General features: G+C 40.3%; 1 protein-coding gene across 1 annotated transcript in view; it reads right to left on the reverse strand.

Moving 5' to 3' along the window:
• The window catches only part of FLT1 (fms related receptor tyrosine kinase 1), a 210,258-nt gene that overhangs the window by 73,461 nt on the left and 112,507 nt on the right, over positions 1-24,290 (reverse strand). The window contains 2 exon segments of the mRNA XM_056108631.1: positions 13,194-13,340; positions 17,985-18,293. Of these exon segments, the coding sequence (XP_055964606.1) occupies positions 13,194-13,340; positions 17,985-18,293 (456 nt within the window).

Here is a 24,290-nt window from a genome sequence, read left to right on the forward strand (position 1 = left end):
AAATAGTATTAATATACTATTAATATAGTTTTATCCCCAGCACCCCATATGGTTCCCCCAAACACTAACAGGAGTGATCTCTGAGCCCAGAGCCAAGAGTAAATCCTGAGCATGGCTGGGTTTAGCTCCCAAACAAAATAAAGCACAAAAATCTACTTCTCCATTACAAAATAGGTGGTTTTCACATGCTATGAAAGACTAGAATCCACACCTCTCATTGTTCTGTTACAGACACATCTACACATACATCTCTTTGTGCTGAATTACTGGGTCTACCTGTGAATAACAAAATTATACCAATTTACACCCTAACAGAAACCAAGACTTCCCCTTAACCATACACCATCCCTGGTACTATTAGATATCTTAGTTGATAGCACAATGATGGGTGAATTTGTCAAGGATCAAAAACTGGTTGGCTGTGTACAAGGCAAGCATCTCAACTGCTGTACTACTGCTCTTACCGTATATATGATGAACTTTTAGCACTTTTCAAATAGCCGATGCAATATGATTTACTGTGCTGTATTGGATGTTTATTACATCCTGATGAGTTTCTTATTTTGTAACAGGAAGTTTAGAGCTTTGGCCCCCCTCCCTACCCCCTCCCATTTCACTCCCTCTAGGCTGCCTCTGGCATTGACCAATATGTTCACTGTATCTGTGAGAAAATTTGTTTGTTTGCTTGCTTTGTTTTTGTGTTTAATACCCCCGCTGGTCTGAAAAGCATCTGATGATGTTCTAAGAATACTTTTCTGTTTCTTGCGTCACCCCTGTACAAATATCTCTACTCTGGCAACTGCCATTTTGGAGTGAAGTACTTGATTTCTTACTTGCTCTCTGTAAAGCTTTGGAGAGCATCAACTTCCATATTCATTCCTGAGCTTCTGTGTCTAGTGTGGGTCAGACAGCAGACCCCCAGGAACGGAGGCAACGTCCTAATAACCAAGATCATAAATGGAATGTAGGTATCATTCAGAGTCATTCAGTCAGTCATTCAGGTATCATTCAGAGTCGAGGGTCAATTAAAGAAAGCTCCCGCCATGTTTGCTGAATGTTACGAATGCTAACTCTCTCAGTGTATGTGTACATATATATTGATAGATGTATATAGATATAGACATATATTTTGTTTGTTTATTCTGGGTAAGACCTGGTGATGCTCAGGTGTTATTCCTGATTCTACACTCAGGGATCACTCTTAGCGGTGCTTGGGGAACCATGTGGGATGCCAGGGAATCAAACCTGGTTTGGCCAAGTGCAAGGCAAATGCCTTACTTGCTGTACAATCACACCGGCCCTCCTGGTAGTCTCACTTGACTTCTCAGTGGTAATGCTGACTAATAACCTACACCATGCTCAGCTCTCCTTGGAATTTGTAAAATGGTGTGGAGGTTAACTTTGCCATTTCAACATTCAAATAGTTCTACATTGTAGAACGTAAAATGCAAACCAGGGGAGATTTCATAGTTCAGCTAACACATTAGCCCCAAAGGGTCTAGTAAAATTTTATACTTAGTTGTTTTTACAGGAATTTGTAATCCAAGAAACATGATGATAAGATTTGGTGGAAGGACTTGCTGGTTGATGAAGGGGTTTGAGGGTGAAAGTTTGCTACCAGTTTTGTTAGGGTAACCAAACAGTAATCTATATATTTATCTGTGGGGTGTAGTCAAAAATGTGTTCAATTCCTTCAATATTTTCAAAGCACTGTAAATGATTTTATTTATGCCTATCATACAATAAGGTGATAGAGGTATTGGCACTTTATAAGGTAAGTATAATATTTCCCAGAAATAGCATGGAATAGAATTTTAATCCAATTCACCAGAGTAGACACATCTGCAGTTTTGGGATTCAGCCATTTGATTAAATAAACGCACACCATGTGTTTGTCTCCTGTCCTTACGCAAAAATTTGACCTGTTGCTTTCTTAAATTGACCCTCAACTCTGAAAAATGACTTCTGTTTTGTTGTTCAGTTGCTATACTTCTGACTCAGAGAACATTATGTTTACCCAATGTGGCCAAATTTGTCTTCATCATTAAAACTCTCTTTACCCATCAAAGTTCAGTTCAGATAACATTTTCTCCATGAAGCCTACCCTGACCAGAGGTGATAATATGTATCTGATGTAATTTTTAAAACATTGATGTTGTACATTCACAAATGAATCTACCTGTGTTGTGTGTCTGTTTTTTAAAGTAAAGAACCAAACGTTGCTTGTTTTCATTTTCGCTAGAATATAATGAAGCATCTGGTTTATGTAGGAAATCAAGATATCTTTTCTAGGTCTACTAAAATGCAAAACAAAATCTGTTATTGTTAGGAAAGACCTGAATCTTCAACTGAAAAACCACTCTCAAAAGTTGGCACATATTTATTTTCAACAATTGATAGCTATGATGTTAATGTATGTAGTTCTAATACACAGAAAATAATTGTACCTTTACATTAGTGGCACTTAAAGGAATTGATTAGTCAAGAGCTGTATCTGGACTGCGGACCAGATGAGCCATACAGAGGTTTATGAGATGTTAAAACAAACAAACAAAAAATCCCAAGAAAAATAAGAGTAAAGGGTCTAGCTGACTCTCCACAGAGAAAACAAAGGCGTTTTTAACTACTGGGTCAAACTTTGGTGATTTAGAAAAGTCTATCTGGGAAAGAGAAATCCAAGTGTAGAGAAATAGCACAAACTGAGAAAGGGAAATTAAGGCTGGTTAACTTAGTAAATGGCTGTAAAAAGCTGAATGATTACAATGTTTCAAATGGTGCCATGAAGGGGCTGGAGCAATAGCACAGCAGGGAGGGGGCACTTGCCTTGCTTGTGACTGATTGGGTTTCATCCCTGCCACCCCATATGGTACCCTGTGCACCACCAGGAGTGATCCCTGAGCACAGAGCCAGGAGTAAGCCCTGAGCACCATTGGGTATTGGTAAAAAATCCAAAATAATAATAACAAATACAAAAACAAATGATAAAAGTGCAGAAATGAGTAACTTTGCTATTCCTTTCCATGTAACCAAAAGCAAAAGTTCTTTCACTGGGCATATTATCCTTTTCTTCATTCAGTAAACAAAAAATTGGGTTAGGTAATGGAACAGTTTCCAAAAACTTAAATGAAATTGTAAACTGGTTAGTTTGAAGGGGTTATGGTTGAAGTGAACACCTTGAAATGGTGCCCCCAAACACATAACAAACACAAACAAACAAACACTGTCTTCCCGTTGTTCACCGATTTGCTTGAGTGGGCTCAGTAACGTCTCCATTTTGAGACTTGTTGTTACTTTGTTTGGCATATCAAATATGTCACGGGTAGCTTGCCAGGCTTTGCCGTGTGGGCAAGATACTCTCGGTAGCTTGCTGGGCTCTCCAAGAGGGGCGGAGGAACCGAACCCGGCTCGGCCGGGTTGGCTGCGCGAAAGGCAAACGCCCTACCGCTGTGCTATCGTTTCAGCCCCCAAGCACATAATTCCAAACATTTAAAAAATTAAAACTATGCTGTGCTCTTTTACTGTGAACTTTGTTATTGTCCCAACAAAGCATTTTAAGATGATTCAGGTACTTCAAATGTCAAAGTGGTGTTAACTCAAGGGCTATTGGTAACGAGAGCTTTATCATCTATTACATGCAACTGTAACTTGCAAACACACACTGGTGCATGCAAGCACATACGCATACACTCATCCCTGCCCCCATACATTTTTGTGGCATGCTCAGATTTGACAGAGCCACTCTGTGAAGTCAGATGCATACACACTGCAAGAGATAGTCATTCACCTAGAGAAGACCTTTAGTGAGGTAGCATTCCAAGGACCATTTGGTGTTCAGGAAGTAGCAGTACAGTCCATAAAAGATTAAAGCCAAGAAAATATTTTTTTCCATCAGTGAAAGAAAAGAGCTAATTATGTTCTGGGAATGCATACCATATGACAGTGTGTGACTGTTAACAAGAATGCGGCAAAACATTATGTACTAACATAGAAAATCTTCCAGAATCTATTGCGATGAAAGCAAGTCATAAAAGAGAACACAGGATGATAGCAACTGAAATTTATTTCAGAGATGCTGATTTTTCAGATAGTTTCACTTCTGGTCACTTGCTGTTGATCGTCATGTTTTATTCATCACTTTGATTATTGCTATCTAATCGGACGCTACATACTTAGAGTTTTGTTTGTTTAATTTATTACCTGTACTCTTCCTTTAGAGTGCAAATTCAAGTTCCCTTGTCTTAATGTCGGCAAGTAGTTGTTCCTGACACAGAGTTAGCCTCAGGGATGGATAAATGATTGGACAGTTAAATGAGATACTGAAATATGCCTCACATTTGCAAATATGTACACTTCTCTAGGTACAAAATGGGAAAAGTATCAGTTGTGTTAATTCTTCATAAAGGCACATTTTTACAGCTTATTCCATTTCTGTGTTATATGAGCTTTTACAATGAGAATGTGCTTATGAATTACTTATTTAAATGATTTAATTGGAAATTGTAGTTTACCATCCTCAAAGACTATTGAATAAGAGTGTAAAAACTACTTTAACATATGCAAGTTTTAATATAAATAACCAGAATATAGTGTACTTATATATTGACAGTTTGCAATATAGACAATGTAAAATGATGATTTATCACTGGCTTACAATATTCTGGAATTCCAGGGTTTAGCTTAACTCCTCTCTATGGATGTAATTGCCACTACTCCCACCACCAAGTTCCAGAGCCTTCCCACCACCAAACAGACCTGCTCGTGCCCCTCCCCCAGACCTTCCCCTTTCCCTCTGTTAACTATCAAAGTGCCTGTGAGTGTAGGAAAATGTTTTGTTGTTCTGGCCAGTTTGTTAGCTTTATTTGTGCTCCACGCATGAGTAAAATCATATGCGGTCTTACAACACCCAAAAGGAGAGAGAGAACACAGGGGATTGCCCTGCCACAGAGGCAGGGGGGGATGGGGGGATGGGGGTGGGGGGATATTATCCATGGTGGTGGAAAATGGGCACTGGTGGAGGGATGGGTATCTGATCATTGTATAATCGAAACCCAAGCACAAAAAATTGTAAATCTACAACTTAAAAAAAAAAAAGAAAGAAACAAATTAAAAAAAAAAAGATATAAAGGTAAAAAAAAATCATATGCGGTCTTTCACTTCCTTACTTATGAATGGTGACAGCTAAATAAGCTAGTACACAATTTTATTTATTTTGAGGGGAGGGAACCAAACTCTGAGGTGATCAGAGGCTACTCCTGGCTCTGTGCTCAGGCGTCACTCCTATGGGATGCCGGAGACTGAACCTGGGTCGACTGTGTACAAGGCAAGCACTGTATCTGCTGTGCCATCTCAGCACAGCCCCACTGTCTTATTTTCTTAAAACACCTTAATAACATTCACTGTATCTGCTGTGCCATCTCAGCACAGCCCCACAGTCTTATTTTCTTAAAACACCTTAATAACATTCACAGCAGATAATGTAAAAAATAAGCTGATCTCTTGAATGTGGGGTGGAAGAAGAATGAAGAAATGTTTAATTATTATTATCTTTTTGTTTGGGGCTGTAACTAGTGCTTCCCCACTAGTTATACCTTTATTTCCAGCTTTGTGTTTAGGGTTGGACCTACGGATACCTGGGGGGACAGTGGTACTGGGGTCTCGCACATACAAAGCCTGGACTCAGTCCACTGACTTATCTCTCTAGTCCTATTTTTATTTTATAAAACAAAACCTGGAGGTTCAAGGTTGGTTTGTTTAGGTCACATGGATGTGCTTAGTGCTTACTCTGGCTCTGTATTTAGGGATCAGTCATGGTGGGACTCTGGGGACCAGGGGTGTTGCTGGGGGTTGAAGCCAGGTCAGCTGCATGCAAGGCAAGTGTCTTAAGCCCTCTACACTTTCTCTGGTTGAAGCTTCCACTGTTTTGCAGATGAAATAAATAAGTTGCCCAAACTACAGCTCATTCATTGCCAGGGGTCACTGAAAGCACCATAGAGGAGGTTCATTCAGTCAAGGAAGTTGCTGGAATAGATTTGCTATTTCTGTCTGAAGCAATGGGAAGTTCTGATGCTAGGCAGTGGTGGTAGCCATACAACCCTGTTAATATACTGGTGTCTCTCAATTATACTCTTAATTGTTTTATTGATGGGGAGGGGCACATTCTTTGGTATATAGAGGCTCAGGACAACCTCCAGACATGCTCAGATCCTTTGGTGCCTGGGAGACCACCTTGCTCTCATCTGAGGGTGTGGTGGTTCATAGGATACCAGGGATCATGTGTTTCACCACTTAAATCACAGCTCTGACTCTGAATTGAGCACATTAAATGGTAACTGTTATGTGTATTTTTCCTTCAATTTCAAGGAAAAAAGAAAAAGAGAGAGAGACTCTTTCTAAAGTGATGCACACAGGTTCTCTCCCACTTTATGTACTCAAAATTTTTTGTTGAGGGGCCAAGTTATAAGGCTCTTGCATTGCATGTGGCTGACTCAGGTTTGATTCCTGGCACCACATATGGTTCCCTGAGGCCCACCAGGAGTGACCCCTAAGTGCATACTCAGAAGTAAACACAGAGCTCTACTGGGTATGGCACCCAAACCCAAACCCAACACAAAAGAGCAAAATTTCATTTAAAAAATTCAAGATGACTTTTTGGCTGCTTTTGTTTTAGACCATGCACAATGGTGTTCAGCTCTTACTCTTGGCTCTGTGCTCAGGGTACCACATGGGGTGCCTGAAATCAAGCCCAGGTTAGCTGTGTACAAGGCAAGTATCATTCCCCGTACTAGCTATCTGATCCTCAAGAAGACATTTTTTTTTCAGTTGAGGTAGTGGTGTTGGAGTCTCACACAGAGATGCCAAAATCACATCAGGGATGTGGGGGTGGAGACTGAAACCAGAGCCTTACACATGCAAGGTGTGTGCTCTACCACTGAGTTACCTCGCCAGCCCTCAAAAGGAATTAAAGAATTTTTAATTTGTGGTGGAAGTGGGTCACACATAGTCATGCTGGAGTACCATAGGTGCCAGGGATAGCACACCAGGCCTTCTGCATACAAAATATGTGCTTCGGTCCACTAAGTTCTCTCTCCCTCCAAAGGACTTTCACAAAGACACACAGTGAAACAAACACTCGCAGGAACCCAGCTATTTATCTGAATAGGTTTGTGTTGCCAAATGTGGGACACTTTTGTGAGTCCTGCTGTGGACACGTAGTTTTCAGGAAGTATCAGCAGATGGGGTGCTGAATGAAATGAGATTGGATGCTGGAAAATGCAGCCAAGGAGTTTTCCTTGGGCAAAGCATTAGGTTAGGAGAGGCTTCTGTGTATATATTTTGAAACGCATGTATATACACGACCCCAATAGGTTGGAACTTGACAATAAAGAGATACATGTGGGGGGGGCAGCTTGAATCTTCTCAAGTAACCCCTATTGATTTCTAATACAAAATAGGATTGTATTTATGGGGTACTTGACCTTTCTGGCTGTAAAGCACAGAACTCTTTGGTTGTAGGACATTTCAATCTCTTGTACCCGCTAAGCATAAACAAGTCATTATGGGCTCATTATGGGCTCCTAGAAAGTGCACGGAGGCAACGGTCTCCAGTTTCTCGCCAGGCTTGCTCTGTGATCCGCAGTCAGGTTTGCAGCTTTGAATCCCTGCAAGATCCACCTCTAAATGCAATCCCTGCTGTGGCCCCACGCCACTCTTCTGCATTCCACTTTCTTCTCATGTCAAATTGTAACCTGTCCTTAGAAAAGAATGTTGCCTGCGTTCTGGTTTCTGTAGTGAGTTCTAGATGGTCTGCATGCCCGGACTGTCATAGGTGCAAATAAAACTTGAGGACTGGTCAGAAAAACTGGCTGTAGCTCAGCCCTTCTGGTTTGTGCCACAGAACCTTGATCTCTCTCAGACACACATGAGGCAAGAACAGAGAGTGGGCAGCCCTGGAGCTCCCTGTCAGGGTGCATAGGCTGGGGGGGGGGATGCAGGGAAGTCACAGGAGGGTTCATGAAGAAAGCACCCTCAGCCCCAATCCTGCTGAACACTGAAGAATCATTCACAGTTTTAATGGCACTTTTCTCAGGATGTACCAGGAGCGCAGATTCCATGAGAAGGAAGAGGCAATGACTACTCCAAGCTTTGTGAAATGAAAATTGATATTTCTGAATTTCATTATTCTTAACAAATTAGTCAAGGCTGTTGATTCTAATAGCCTGAGGGAGACTGTTATCATTTTACAGATGTAATATTCTTCTTCAATTCTCTATTGAGTTTTCCCCCCCTGTTTTCATTTTGGCTTTTTGGGCCACACATCTAGCTGTCCTCAGGGCTTATTCCTGGCTCACACTGAGATCAAATCTGGGTCAGACGCAAGTAAGGCAAGCATATCACCTGTCGAACCACTCTGGCCCCTCCACTGAGTCTTTTTTTGTTGTTGTTTTTGGATCACACCTCGTGATGCTCAGGGGTTACTCCTGGCTCATGTGCTCAGGAACTACTCCTGGCAGTGCCTGGGAGAACCATATGGGATGCTGGGAATCGAACCCAGATTGGACACGTGCAAGGCAAATGCCCTACCCACTGTGCTATTGCTCCAGCCCCTCTACTGAGTCTTAACCTTGGAGATCTTTGATACCACTTTGCAATTTGGATGGGATTCTGTGCCCCAGGTTCTAAAACACTTAAGTCACCTCTATTTGAAGAGTATAAGTTGGTGCTCCAGACTGCAACTATTTGGGGCCAGTGAGGTAGTAGTGAAAGGTTATCTGTCCCTTTGAGGTAACTAAATTATCCTAGTGACCAAGGTCTCATTGTTGATCATTGTGTGAAAGCAATTCTAGCAAAACTGTTCCAGCCTCAGCCTATGTGACACAGACTTTATTGTTTCTCAGTCTTGGTAGTTTAGGTTGTTGTTGTTTGGGGCCACACCTAGCAGTACTCACGGGTCACTCCTGGCTCTGCACTCAGGACTCACTCCTGGAGAGGCTCAGGGGACCATCTAGGAGGCGGGGGATCAAATCTGGTTGACCACATGCATGCAAGACAAGCACCCTACCCACTGAACTATCTCTCTGGCCCCTTGATAGTTCACCTTTTAAAATCATTTATTGATTGATTGATTGATTGATTTGTCAGTCTTGGTAGTTTAAATCTTTAAATAATGCTAAAAATGTTTTTTTGTTGTCATGGCAGTTTTGTTTAAATTACAGCTTAGTGATGGTTTCTCAGTTCAGGCAGGCTTTATTAAAACAGTCTTGCCCTCTGTTCTAAATTTTGTCAGAGGAGTGTTTGTTACTTCTCTCAGCACCGGATGGACTTTTCCAGGAGACCTATTTCCTCTGCATAATCTCTAGTGAGATGGTTCATCAGTCTGGTCAGTGGGCGACTGGGCTAGAGCCACCTTATGCTGTGTCTGCTTTGGAAACTTCTCAGTTTCTCACAGTACCACCGGTTAGGAAGTTGCCCACAGAGGCCTCCCACGAGCCCCGTCTGCTGGCTCAGCTCTGGTACAACTTTATCCATTTTTTGGGCCCTCCTTTAGGAAGAGTATAAGGTACAAAAGGGACTTCCTTGACCAGGAAGTGACAAGTCCTTTGGGCAGGTGGCCTGGAGAGGTAATGAAGACACGAAGGAGACTCAAAGTTTGTCCAATATGACTCATTCCATTGTCCACAGTCTGAGCGCAGACACTGTTAGTTTTCAGCACGTTTCAAATCTATAAAGACTGCCTCAGGCCCCAGAGCACATGCTTTCCTGGGCTGTGAGCTGAGGAACCCCCTTCTGTTCCTGCCTGATGCCCTTTGACCCAAGAATGTCCTACTCAGCTTTCTTGACACTTTCTTGAAGTTGCTTGTCTTCTTTAGAGTGCTATGCCCCACTGCAAGGCTTTCCTGAGAGGAAATGAGGAGTGAGGAAAAAGGCCACGGCTCCCCGCCTTTCTTTCAACAGGCGTCTATGGCCACTTGTCCAGGAGGGCGAGCTGTTGTGTGCGCCATGCTTCCTCTGTCTTATTTTCTTTGGAAGAGTGTAAGTTGTTGTTTAACAAATAATGACAGTCACGGGCCAGATCCTCTCAGTGATCCAAGGTCACCTAAATACTCTGACTTAGTAATGTTAATTCTTTCATATTGCCTGGCTTTGTATAAAGGATGCATCTCAAGATGTTAAATAAAGGACATACAGTTTATTCTCAAGATTTTTAAGCTTGGTCTCGCTTCTCAAGGCTTCCTCTAAGGGCAGTTGATCTTTATTCTCTCTCAGGTTATTACAGTGACTTTTTTTTTTTAAATTTCAGTTTTGGAACAAGCAGTGATCACTTTTGTTACCTATAATCTTTATTCAGAGGTTTGTAAAAACAAATAATTAAATGACTGAAATAATTGGTATTTTTGCCAGTTCTCAGAGTATTAGAATATATTGCATTGGCTTCAGATGGGTTACTATGCATGAAAATTTGTAAACTCTATACAAGTAAGAAATCATTTCTGGAAAATTAGGAATTCCTTTTTGGGAGATTATGATAGTTTTAAAGGCTGAATAAAGGGAAGAGAGAGAAGACATGGGGGAAGAGAATTGACAAATTATACAATTTAGTATAATTAAATTTAATAAATGCTAGCAGTATATTAAAACAAAATTTATAAAGATTTCATGAAGAATCTATGTAATGGGGCCTGGGTGGCAACTCAAGAGTACCTGTCGCTCATATACATGAGACCTGGGTTCAATCTGTGGCACCACAGAACCACCACAATGCCCTGCCCACCACTGGGTGCCTGCTTTGTAGCCCTTCCTGCCCCATCCTACCCCCCATACACCTGATTTTCTTTTTAAAACGTATGCAAGACTCCTTTTTGTAATCTTTCGGCTCTCAGAATTCTGATCAACGAAGACAGGATGGAGATACTGTTATTATATTTAGAGTCGTTTCATACTTGAATGGACTTCATTATTCTTCTTCACCTTGCAACCAGTTCTGACAACTCATTGGCGAATTTCATTCATAATGAGTTGGGCCAGCTTGGTTACACAGTCACAGGGAAGCCTTACCACATGCCTGTGTGGCCAGTATCATCCCAATTTTATTAAAAAGGAAATAGAGGCTCTGTGAAAAGAATAAGTGAATCGCCTAAATTCTATGCCCCTTGAAGGTGTTGTCTGGACTCACGCTCCCAAGCATGTTGGCAGCTTCTCCCCTTTGAAGCAACTGAAGCGTCTTCCCTCTAGTCCCAGAATGGCCATGTGCTCTCAAACTCGATTCATCTCTCTTTAACTTACCTCCACCACCTACAAATGCAACTAGAATCAAATTTACTTGTTCCTAAGAACCATCAGATATCTGGAGGTAAGATTTAATAAAAGAGATTTTGTGATTAACTTGCAAAAAAATATGAAACTTAAACCATAGCTCACCTGAGTTTTTGAGAACAGGGTTTCTTTGGGTCTTCTCTATACTGATATTAATTCTGAATCCCCTCTCTAAAAGGAAGTATTGCATGCATGTTTTATAGGCTTTTATTTATTCATGTACCCTTTCATTCTTTCATTTTAGTAGAGTACTTCAAAGGGTTAATTTTCTATGAAACTGCATATCTTCATTGTGTGTCAATCTTGGGTAAATCATTTTACTTCTTTGGAACTAATTTTCTCTTCTATAAACAAGACTGAAGACCAAAAGCCCTTTAACTTAAAAAAATTCTGATTATTTTTTCACCTATCCTCATCAAGTGTAGTTATTTGTGCTACTAAATGAAACTGGCTATGATATTCCAAAAACCATTAATTACTTTATGAAACAATTACTGACTGCCATGAATTATACTAGATTCTGAGGTTATAAAGACAAAAGATACAAACAGACAAAGATTCAGGTTGAATACACGGTATGATGACAACACTTTTAGTAAGAGAACATTAGAAATCAGTACAGACAGTACAGCCACATATGAGCCATCGATCAGAAAACAACTCAGTAAGAGAGATTAGAAGGATCAGCAGAAGTGCTACCTCTCTTGGCAGGAGTTGAGAAGGTTTTCTGGAGCATGACCCCCTGATCTGGTTTGGGGTATACTGGGATGGGTAGGTATTACTTGAAGGGAAGGTACTCCAGCAGTGGTGACAACAATACTTAGAAAAGGCTCAAGGGGCTGAAGTAGCATAGCCTGTGTTATGCGGCCCTGCAAGAGTCTAGCAATCATGAGAATGTCAAGTTCAATGTGAGGGCGGAAGAGCCAAGAGTCAGAGGAGCAGACTTGGCCACTTGTTGAGGACCTTGTTCATCAGATGTTTGAACTTGGTCTTGAGCACCAGACAGTCCATAGAAGTCTTGAAGCAAGGAAGCTACAGGTCAGAGCTACACTTTGTACATCTGTGGTAAAAATCAATACAAAGAGCAAAAAAAGCAATTTTGTTCCCCAAATTTCTCTTTTCAGGTTTCTGATTTGGATTGCTGGAATATTGCAGATGAGCAATCATTTTATTTTTATTATGTTATAATAGTGAATTAAAATTATAAAATTTAATTCAGTTTTATGTAACCCCAGAATTACAAGGTGGGCAAAAGATAGTATTTATTCTGACAGATTAAAGTCTAATTTTAAAATATATGTTTGGTTGAAAAAATGTAATAGGTAACCATTAACTAACTTTTTCTTTTAAAAACAAGTAATATAAAATATTTTTTTAAAAACTCTGCTTGGGGATGGAAAGACTGTAAGTCATTCTATCACCTTGAGCAAGGACTGGCAAATTTTTTTTTTACCAAATCACTGAAATTTGCATGGGTCAGGTGAAAAGATTAGGACCCTTCTTAGAATTTCACATATACCAGGTGTTTAAAACTCTGTAATATCTCAGGCCAGCTGACTGCACCATGTATAGTTAATTCTGTCAGCATCTTTCTATGGAAATGTGGTTTCCATAAAAAAGTAGGTTCCAAGCCTGGGTCATGTCTAGTGGTAAAGCACACATTCAAGGCCCCGGGTTAGATCTCTCATACCACTGGGAAAACATCCCCCAGTAAAAAGAAAAGAGGCTCCCTTAGTCTTCATTTGAGACTGTTGTTAGAAAGAGCAAGAGGCCAGTATCCAGAGTTACAGCTCTACCAGCAATTGGCTCTGGATACACGGAGGTAGGAATTACCAGAGAAAAGGTGGGTGATGACAAAGAGGAATCAGAAACAAATCTCTTACCAGGCTCTTGCTGTATTTGGTGGTTGTTTTTGAACCAGGTTATCTGAGGCTCGGGTACCCCGTTAGCCTGACAGTGTAAGGTGGTGGAGCTGCTGACAGACACGGAGTGGTCACTCAGGTTTCGCAGGAGGTAGGGAGCTTCCTGATCTAGTGAATAAAAAAAGGGAGCTGTTAATACTTGTCAATTTGATTCTATGATCATATAAGCATTGCAAGATCTTAAACATTGAAACAGCAAGACTTGACTGGAAGCTTTCATTCAGATTTTGTTCCCCAAATTTCTCTTTTCTAAATAACCCTTGCTCTTTCCTTAATAACATTTATTAAGCTACAACATATCAAGCTTTGTTAAAACAGAGGAAAATTGAGGTCCAGATTGAATAGTCTTCAATTTCAAGGCTTTGGATTTGCTTTTCTTCGTTTTCTCCTTCCCCCTACTTGGAGAAAATATTTTCTACAACCTAAGTATGTTGTATGATAGTTTAATACATTTTTTTAAATAAAAAACCAAGTTTCTGTACCTATGTTCATAATGAATTTTTTTTATACAAATATGCGGCATTTTAGTGACGAGTGAAGATGTTTCTGGATGATTAATGGTGTTTGTGAGGGCATGTGTGCGTTACTCAGCTGTCAGTAACCCACATTGTAAGGCAGAAGACCAACAGGAGAATTTCTTGAAATTTGAAAGCTTTATTGATTCTTTTCTTCCCCCACCCTTTTCCCCAATGCAAGCGCCCAAAGGATTAATTCAAGAAGCAGAGGCACAGATTTGTAGTTTTTGCACTATATAATAGTACAAATATTGTATTTTATATTATTTTCTCTTAAAACATACAAATATGATACAATACAATTTATTTTAATAAAATGCCAACCAATATAGTACAACAAAATGAATTTCATACATTAGGATTCAATACATTACAACATTAAACTCCCACATAGGAATCAGGGTACCCCCAAGGCCGCCCACGAGCCAGTGTCTCTAGTTAAATGAAGTAGTCAGTCCTGCTGATGTGTTTACATTCTAGGTAGGCGGGTGCTGGATTGGTAGCTCAAGCTTCCATGGTAAAAAGACTGAAAAACAACTAATGTCTTTCCCACCTTCCCAAATCATCCTTTCCCCCGCTTGTGGCAAATTCTGGAACAGAAATCAAAAGAGTTTTGGCATCACTTACACATTCTGCGTCACTGGTTTCAATTATACAGTATACGCTCTCTGACCATTTTTGATTTTTTTCATCTTACTGTACTAAAACTGTGAAAGCAGTTTAGGAGTGATTACAAAGCTCTAAGAGATGACACATGGCAATGGCTTTGATTCCAGGTCCCTGCAGGATTCTGCCGAGTCCCAAAACCTTTCTCTTTTTATTCCTGCAGGGAAACTCTCAGGATTAGCATTCATGACAGCAATTTAGAAATCTCAAATTCAAAAGTATATTGATCACATAACTTTCATCACATGTTGACATAGGATATAACATGGCAGTGTTATTCTCTGTTAGGAGACATAGGCTTCTTGTTCAATTTTGATTTCCATAGCTTTTGAGATTCTTATTTGATACAACATGAACTCTGAAGGCAAAGAGAGTGTTGAAGGCAGCGCTCTGTTTATAAACTCTTCGAACACAGGGTGGCATGAGTGATGGCACAGTGGTCCTTGACCCTTGTTGGCTGCATCTTTCCTGGCCTACTTTGCCTCCTGAGGCAGAACCAGTTCAGTATTTCTGCATTCAAATTCTGCACAAGCGTCAAAGCACGGGTCCTACTTGAAAATGGAGCATGTATCAGAACCTTCCATATTACAATTCTTACATGCTTGATTGTTACAATTTTGACATTTTCCATGGTAAAAACCTCAAACACATCAGTGAAACATGCTAACATAATAAATATCTGTCTCATTATTACTAATTAGTATCTTCTACAGTAGCAAGTCAACTTTGACAAATCTCATTTAAGGCTCAGAGCTGGCTCACTGAATTAGACTTTTAATAGCTTCCTCTCTACCATATTTTATCTTTGTGTTACTCAAAGGCCTTATTATAACAAGGGAAGTGTGGCTATGGGGCTACAACACCCACATTATTTTCATAGCTATAAACTATAACATCAGCACAGACAGGATTAGGACTTCTCCAATAGGTGCATTAGAAAACAATGCATTACGTTGGAGATTTTTTTTTATTGGAGCATAAATCATGAAAACGCCCCAAAATGCAGTCTGTACTACACAAACTTCAAACAAGAGAAGCACAAAAGGACTGCAGAAATAAACACAGACCTCTCAATTAAATATAAAGCAAATCTGAAACATATAGCATTATGACTTTTTTTCCCTTGGTACCCATTTCTGAACAAAGTTATCCAACTTGACAAGTCTCAGGTTTGGCTCATTTCTAAATGACCAACAACCAAAGATCAATCATATTTTACTAATCTCTAATGGACATATGATATTAATCGTATTAATTTAAACCATCAAACTGGTTTGATGGTTTAAATGAGAAAGGTACATCAAACTCATATTTTCAAAACTCGGTTACTTGCTTGGAAATCATGACTTTCTAAAACTTAAAGTGGAGCCTATCCCTTCAAATGGAGAAAAATCAGAATGAATGGAACATTTCTGCTGTTCATCAGTAGCCAAAGCTATCTGTCCACTGGGCTCATATACTTTTCAATGCTGCAGCCCCAAGATCTGCTAGGTGGCTTAAACACAGAGTTTCTATTGCTTCTTTCAAAAGGGACCCAGGAACCAGCTTTGTACCCTCTACTTCATTTCAATCATTCTCTGATTAGATTCAATTTGCCTAAATCTTGCTCCTCCCTTCCCTGCATATCCACAAAGTAACTAATAAAAACCCAAACCACCCAATCACTTCCTGTTTCTTGAAGTCTCTGGAAGGATTGATTTTGCAGCTGACATTGAATTGCCCTATGGAATTCTTAACATTCTAATTCTTACAATAGAATTCTAATTCTTAACATTCTAAATTCACATTTCCCCTCTCCCACAAAAATTGCGACTGTAACTTGGAGGGGGAAAAATGACAGCCTCTGCATATCCAGTTCACCATTTTTAAAATTAACACCTCTTCAGCAGCCCACTTACTTTGTTAGCTTTACTACAGAGTGAAGGCCCCAAATTCTAGGGTGCTGGGGCACTGTTTCCTGAGAGAACACAGAGTTATAATGAACAAAAACACCAGGCCCAAAGAGACATAGGTAAAATTTCAAGATACAATTGATTATTCTTTCCTTTGGGCTGACAACTTCCAGGTTGCTAATTGTTTTCAGAGCATTTGGGACTTCATAAAACTGGCATTCTGGGGGAAATGCTATTGTTTACTCTTTCATACTTGACAAAAGCAATTCCCACGTGAAAGACAAGTTTAACCGTGGGACAGAGTCTGTTACCTAAAGAAGGAAACAGTCTGGTGTGTTCCCAAGCCTGAAAAGTTGTCATACTGTCACCTCCTATTGAACGACCCAGCCACTGTGTTCTCAGCCATGGCTATTTTGGTCATTATAGTTTGTTTTCCAATCGTTCATGAAAGTCACATATGATCAATCATAAATGAAAACAACAGAACAATGGATATGAAGTCGGTGAAAAAGTTACTTTCCCCCAATACAAATTTAAAATGAGATTTAAATCTCTCTTGATTTTGAAGTGTTAAGAATGTCTAAAAGATTAACTTCTGCTTAAATTTAGGTTTACCATTTGGAAAATTTGGAAAAGTCAGATTAAAAAAATCCTATTAACATTTACCTAGGGGGAAGGTGAACTTCTAGATGAACAAAATTTGGAAGAAAGGATTTACCAAGTCTCTGCTCACAGTAGCCTTGATTTACTTGATAAATTAATTGTCCTGATCTTTGATTGTCATCAATTCATTAAACAGGATAGCCGGGGACAAAATATTTCAATCTGAGGTCTAATTCACTTTCTCTTAGGTGCTATCAACGACTGTATAGTCCACTAGCTACCCAGAATTTTATGACAAGGAGGAAGTAGGTTTATTGGATGGACTTTTGTAATTCTTACTGTGATAAAGCTTTAACACTGCTGAATTACATCAACATCTTGCACCTCTGGGGCCCAGTTTAGTAACTCCAGTTGAAGAGTAATGTGCTTAATGTTAAAAACAAAAGCATTTTCAAATAAATAAGCATTATCACTTGCTATCTGGATGCTATTTACAAATCAAGAGCAGATGCAATAGTACAAAATAAAACCAGGCAGAGGTCCGACAGAGTCTTAAATTCAACTGTACTTATTCTGAGGTGGAAAAGTGAACTGATTCATGTCCATCTTTGGCAGAAACCAGCATTTGTTTAAATTATTCAGTTTGTGCAGCTTTCAAAACTTAAAAATAAAAAGAAGTTGGCATCAAAGTAGAAGGAAAGGATCAGTCTCAAGTTGTTGTGTATCAGGCAGGAGAAGACAGCAGAAAGCGCAAAAACAGAAAAGGCACTGTGGGATCCTCCAAATCCAAACGCGCACCCAGTTGGCCCTGAGAGCCTCAGCCTGACTGGGGACCCCAGAGCTGGCACTGGGGGGTCTCATTATTATTCCTATCATCTCCAAACTCATTTTGGGAGGAGCATCTCCTCTGAGCCGGAAAATTAGCAACAGTGACAATAAATCAAGATGATATGAGACAACTGTTACTTTTTAAGGAGTCCTTTAATGTTTTACATTACTTTGTGTAGTACAATCATTCCTTGTGCTTTTAAATTTGGAGATCCGAGAGAAAACAGCCTTTTTGTTGCAGTGCTCACCTCTAATTGTAACTTCTTTCTTCTGCAGGGTTTCTTCCCCTGTGAATATGTTTCTGGCTCTGCAGGCATAGGTGCCTGAATCTTCCAGGGACACATTCTTGATGACGAGTTTAAGAGTAACGGAGTACTCGTTTGTGACAGCCATTTTTTGCTTGCTAATACTGTGATGCATTGTTCGATTATTGACTGTTCGCAGCAAAATCCAAGTAATGTCTCTGTATAAGAACTTATTAACTGTGCAAGACAGTTTCAGGTCTCCTCCTTCTGCAGGCATTTTTTCCAAGTTGATATGAAATCCATTTGGCACATCTATAAAAGAAAAAAGACCTTCAGTTTGTAGAGAGTCATAATGAAATCACATCTCATCATGAGACATCCAAAGCTTTTAAAAACTGATCCTATCAAATCCTCAATATCAGCCTAGAAAGGTGGACTATCTTTCTATTTTAGGGGAACTCATCAGATACAGAAGGTAGGAACCTGCTAACTCCATTTCATAAAGATCCAGAGAGGAAACGCAAAACAAAAAGGTCCAGATAGGAGGATGAAAATATTTCTTATTTGCTCAAATATGCTGTCTTCAAAACAGAATTTTTAAAAACCAGTTAGGATGATAACTAGGTTTCTCACATCTTAGCACATGTAGAACTCTTACTGGTAAGTAGGCATTTGAGATGGGAAGAATAGGGAAGACATATATGAGCAAGTTGTGCTAGACACCAACTATGCTTTCACGCCCAAATTCATCCCAAAGGAGTTGTGAGAAGAGGAAGTGTCGGATCCAAGCAAGGAGACTCAAAGTCTGAACTTGGACGCTTTAGTCAGTGCCACTTGAATCCTGAGCATTTCCAGTCAACAGCAGCCGCCTTCCCATTTCCCACACTACATGGACAGAATTCTCCTCAGTCTGCTGATCTGGGACCTTCCCTGCTCTTGCTTGGCACAGGGTGGGGGGCAGGCAAAGAAGGAAGCACGCAGTCACTAGTCTTGATCTCTGTTAGAGTGAGCATTCAACTCAGGACAGAGTCAGGCTCGCTTCTGACACCACAGACAACAAGGCTTGAAGAGTTGTCCAAGTCCAAAGTAAGGAGTCCAGGAGAGGGTGGCAGAGAATAATTTTACAAATAAAATTGGTTCTAAAAGGCATAGGAAACATTTACTCCAAGTGATAACATCATTAAAAGCCATTTCCTCCCATGTCCGTTTCTCACTGCCAATCTCCATCTCACAAGTCCCTCTACTAATACTCTCTGAACTCTCCTCTGAGTTTTCTTGCCTGAGATCATTATTTAGATTTTGTGCTGAGAGTTCCTCAGTCTCATTTGAGATCATTTTACCACAAGATTAAAAAAAAAAACACCACTGGCTATTGGCCCTGAACTGAACTGCTCTCAAAACCCTCCCCTTGCTTGTTACTAGTGGCGGATCTGTATTTGAGCAAAGAATTTGGGCCAACGTTTTACAAAGTACTTTGAAGATGAAAAGCTCAATGTTATGCTGTTATTATTATTATCCTTCGCACACAAAGCTCTAAAGAAACCTTTAAACCTTAAGGGGACAATAGTCCAAAATTAGATATCATATCAACTCTTTCCTAAATCTCACTCACTTTGCTTGTTTTTCTGATTTTTCTGGCCTTTGGCTTTATTATAAAGTGTCACGTCTGAAGAAATGCCAAAGTATTCATTTGAAACCTGGGAGCGGGTGGTAACAGAGGCCTATGAAGCTGTCAATGGCTGGAGAGAGAGGAGATCAGTGGAGGTTTTCCTGCTTTTACAATGAAAATCTAAGAATGTGCCAGAAGATGCAGGAGCAGCTGATGGTCATTTTTAACACAACAATAAGGTGTCAGAAATAGTCCCTCTAGTTCAGCAGCTTTTTATATCTGGAACATTTTCCAAGTTTGGAGGGTGAAACATTAGCAATCAACTTTTACACAGATACGACAATAGGCACAATGTACAGTGGGTGCAATTAACTCATTTCTGAAAAGACCCCAGACTTCCCAACTCTGCGGGCTCCTCCTGGTCATTAGAACCCAGGCGAGTCCAAGTAACACCATTGAGATCATGTAGAGAGTTTCTATTTACTTTAGTGATTTGAAACTTCCTGTGGAAATAGCTCACAGGTTTCCTGATGGAAGATTTTGTTTATCTTTGCCAAGCACCACCAGGAATCTCAAAATAAAATGCATTTAGTGACATTGGGAAACCAGGGAGATAAGGCAGAGCTGTTCCTGTTTCACCCCCAGTAATTGCCTACACACCCATAGTCATGCTGAGTGCCAGCAAAAGAGCAAACACACACACAGAGGAAGAGAAAAAGAACCACACAGGTTTTAAGGTATGTTTCTCACGTGAAGGACATGGCTACTGAAGGTAACTTGCTGTGTGCTATCAAACTGCCTCTTCAGACTGATACTTTATCATTCAGATCAATCAGCATAAAACCTTTGGTATTCTCTTTTAAGCCATGGAAGATGATAAATAAAATGTCCTAAACTAGTTAATGAACCCAGTGGGATTTATCCCCATAATTCATGTTGACTTTTTTTGACTGAGTACAAAAACAGGCCAAGAAAGAATTGCTTCTGAACTCTGAAAGTGAAAACAAGAAATATTCCCACACTTTAGTATCTGTTGCAGATTCTGTGCAATCCTTGCAATAACCCATATCCATCCATTAACTAACATAACACATCCATGGCATCTATGAGCTGTCATGAGAAGAATCAATCCTTGGCCAGAAGATACACTTAATCCTGGGTTAAGTGAAAGATTCATTTATTACTATTCCCCAAGGTGCACATCTGGGATAGACTTCTTGACTTGATCAGATCAAATATGTGGATTGAGTTAAGACAAATACAAACAGTTATGAAAAAAAGGAAGGAATTTCAATTATTAAATGAAAAAATTCCTTTTACTTCTACTGTGGAATGAATGGAATATTATTGAAGAATATGACTACTAGAAGTTTTTGCTGTTTTGAGTATATGATGTATTTTAAGTGAATACCATAGTTTAGAGTTGAGGCAATGAAGGATTCTAATGGCCACAGCTAATTGGTTCTCACTGTTTGGAAGGTGACACTATTATTTGGAAGTTGTTTCTGTATATTAAATAAGAAGTATTGTGATTAAACAAATATCAATATGCATTCTGATCTCAGACATACATAGAATATAAAGAAACAAAACAAGTGAGCAAAGTCTAATGAAAACAAACCAAAAGACTGACTATAGAGGACCTGGAGTGATAGTACAATGGGTAGGGGGCTCGCCTTGCATATAGCTAACCCAGGTTCGATTCCCAGCATCCCACATGGACTTCCGAGCACCACCAGGAGTCATTCCTTAATGCACATAAGTATCCCCTGACCACTGATGGGTGTGGCTCCAAAATAAATAAAATAAATAAAAAGAGACTGACGGTAGAAACTGAGATTCCCCAAGAGGGTGTGAGATGACTAAAAAGCTGAGGGGAGGCAAATGCGCTGTGCTGTAAGGTGGCGTGATGTGGTAACACACATAAACAGTCTTTTTTTAAAAAAAAAATGTTTAAAAGAGATTCAAGAATCTGATTTAAGGTAAAAGGTAAAGGTAAAGGCCCTCCCATTGATCATCGATTTGCTCGAGCGGGCCCAGTAACGTCTCCATTGGAGACTTTGTTGTTTCTGTGTCTGGCATATCGAATACTCTCGGTAGCTTGCCGGGCTCTCCGAGAGGGGCAGAGGAATCGAACTCGGGTCGGCCATGTTGGCTGTGTGCAAGGCAAACGCCCTACCGCTGTGCTATCACTCCAGCTCTTTTACAGCATTACCCACACTAATCAAGTATAAAAGCTAAACAAATACACATTCATTTTCCAGAAAAAAGAAAAGACATGTAAGAGTCAACATTCTTAAGAACATTAATCTATCACCACCAGTGAAAACTAGAACTGTTTAGGACTGGTAGAAAATAATTCAGAGAAGTTTCATTCCAGGCCTTAAGGGTTTGATTGGGTGAATCTGTGCTCAATTTTAAGATGAAAGCTCTTGAATTTCTAGAAGAAAGATGCAAACTTCAAGTGGGTACATTCAAGTTGAACACTCATTGCTCTTTCCTATGGACAAGACTGGGGAGTAGAACAGTTTTCAACATCCCAAGGGTGTAAATTGTAGCCAAGTGGTAGGAGGTGGAAGGGAATTTTTTTCTGAATTCAGCAGGATATCAGTTTTATCAGCTGGGACTTTTCAGCAACACCATGCACAGAAGCTTAGTGCAGCCATGGAAACCCTCAGTAGACTGGGAAGCTGGATGTAGGGCTGCAGTGAGCACTGGGCATCCATCAGTCTTCCTGGGGTTCTGGACAATGGAGAAAGGAGCATAATGGTCCCTTGTTCTCACTGCAGCTTCTTTAGCGCAGGTCAGGTGGAAAGGGTCCCAGTCCCAGCTTGCTGGATGGTGCTGTTCTATACGTCTTTCTACAATATAAGAGTTTTGAGGACCCAAGAAGGCATGCCCACCTAGAGCCCCTGTCACTCCATTCATATATCGTGTATGGGAGTGTCTCTGAGATTTCAGAATTCGCTCTAAGATGATCTCAGGCCTGTTTCTAGACTTTCTTCATTCAGTCTCTTCTCTAGATCTGATCTCCTGGGATCAGAGAGCTGGTCCATGCGCACATCCAAGCCCCTCTGAAGCGAGTAGGTGCTGCCTGGATGAGTGCAGCTTCTGCGCAAGACAAATGGGTGCATAGAAATGTGAGGGCACCTCCTCTCTCCAATGGTATCAGCGTTATCCTGAACCCAACCCCCATGCTGCTCCCACCTCCAGCCCTGCTTCCTGCTCAGCACATTTGACCTGCACCATGCCCTAGGGCTCCCGCCAGCCCTCACTCAGCTACTGATTGGCACAACTGAGGAGGCTGTTATGTGAAGACCTGCATTGTATTTAACTAATGTTCAGTTAATTTAAAATAAAAACCCTGAAACTGCTTTATAGTGGGTAAGATATTTAGTATAAATAATGCTGTTTTCTTTTTATTTCAGTAAATAAAATATGGGAAAATAACAACTTTGGATCTTGATTTAAATAGTTAATTCCCTGTTGAAAAAATGTGCTCACTAGAATGTATAATAATTACATACGTGTCTCAATGATGGAAAGTTAATTTGCCACATTCCTTCTGCATATACCTTTAGATGCTAGGTGTTTTGTGTATAATTTAACATTTCTTTCATTTCTTGGTATTACAAATATCTTCCTAGAAAAACAGGGTTTCACCGACACCCTTTCAAATGCTTGGTTCATAGCATCCACTAAATCTGTATAAACCTGAATGTTCAGACTAGAAGAATTGTTCTATCTTTGGCACTCTAAATCAGACACACAGTTTATAGAAATTTAGAGGATAACTTGTTTCCAATCAACTCTGAAGGACAGTCCAAAACTTTATATTCAATTATTTCAAGTCATCTGACATGGATTAGAGAACCAATCTGTGGAAAGCTGTGATGGGTATTCTTCTCAAAAAAAAGTTCTCTTTCCTCCTTGGAAAGAACACAAAGATGACGTTCCTTCTACTTCTTGAATGGGTTGCGGGGGGAGGGGCGAACTATGTGGGGGACAGCACGGCCTTGTGCCCTTCACCTCTCCAAATGCCATTTCCTCATCTGGAACATGCAGGAGACAGGAAAAAGAGCAGCCTCTAAAGTTCCTTCCAGCTCCAAGGCTCCGTGAGAAGCTCCTCAGGGATTCCTCCAAGGGGCAGCTAAGAGAATAGGAGGCTCCCTGTGAGCTGGCTATCCATCTGTCTCATGATCCTGGATCTGCCTATTTCTTTCTGGAGAATTCTGCAGCCTGACCAGTGCAGCGCGAAGTTTCCAGAGAGTTGGCAACCTCCCCAGGTTTCCTCCAAAAATTGGGGGAGTGTGGGGAGCCAGGCAATTGTTTTTATACTTTGAGCTACTAACTTCCTTCCTGCATCTATGCAGGGACATAGGGAGTGCCATTTGTGTACCTTGGAAGTTTTACGATTTGCAGACTGTCAAACCAAAGGCTAAAAATTCTCAAATGCTATCCCAAAGTAGATGAATTATTGTTGATAAAATTCTGTTTTAGATTTCTACTGGAGAGCTTCATTCCCCTCCTTCCCCACAAAGTTGAAGCTATTTAAGCTGTAAAACGATCAGCTTCTTGGTTTAAAACAAGTCATCACATGTCCTGCAACTGATTTCCTGGATCATTATTGAACAAGTGCTGTGAGCCAAACTCTCTGCTAGGTAGGGAAGAGAGTTCAAAATACACATGCAAGAATTCTC

Source organism: Sorex fumeus, unplaced genomic scaffold, assembly GCF_029834395.1.
Source record: "Sorex fumeus unplaced genomic scaffold, SorFum_2.1 ptg000008l, whole genome shotgun sequence".
NCBI classification, from domain to species: domain Eukaryota; kingdom Metazoa; phylum Chordata; class Mammalia; order Eulipotyphla; family Soricidae; genus Sorex; species Sorex fumeus.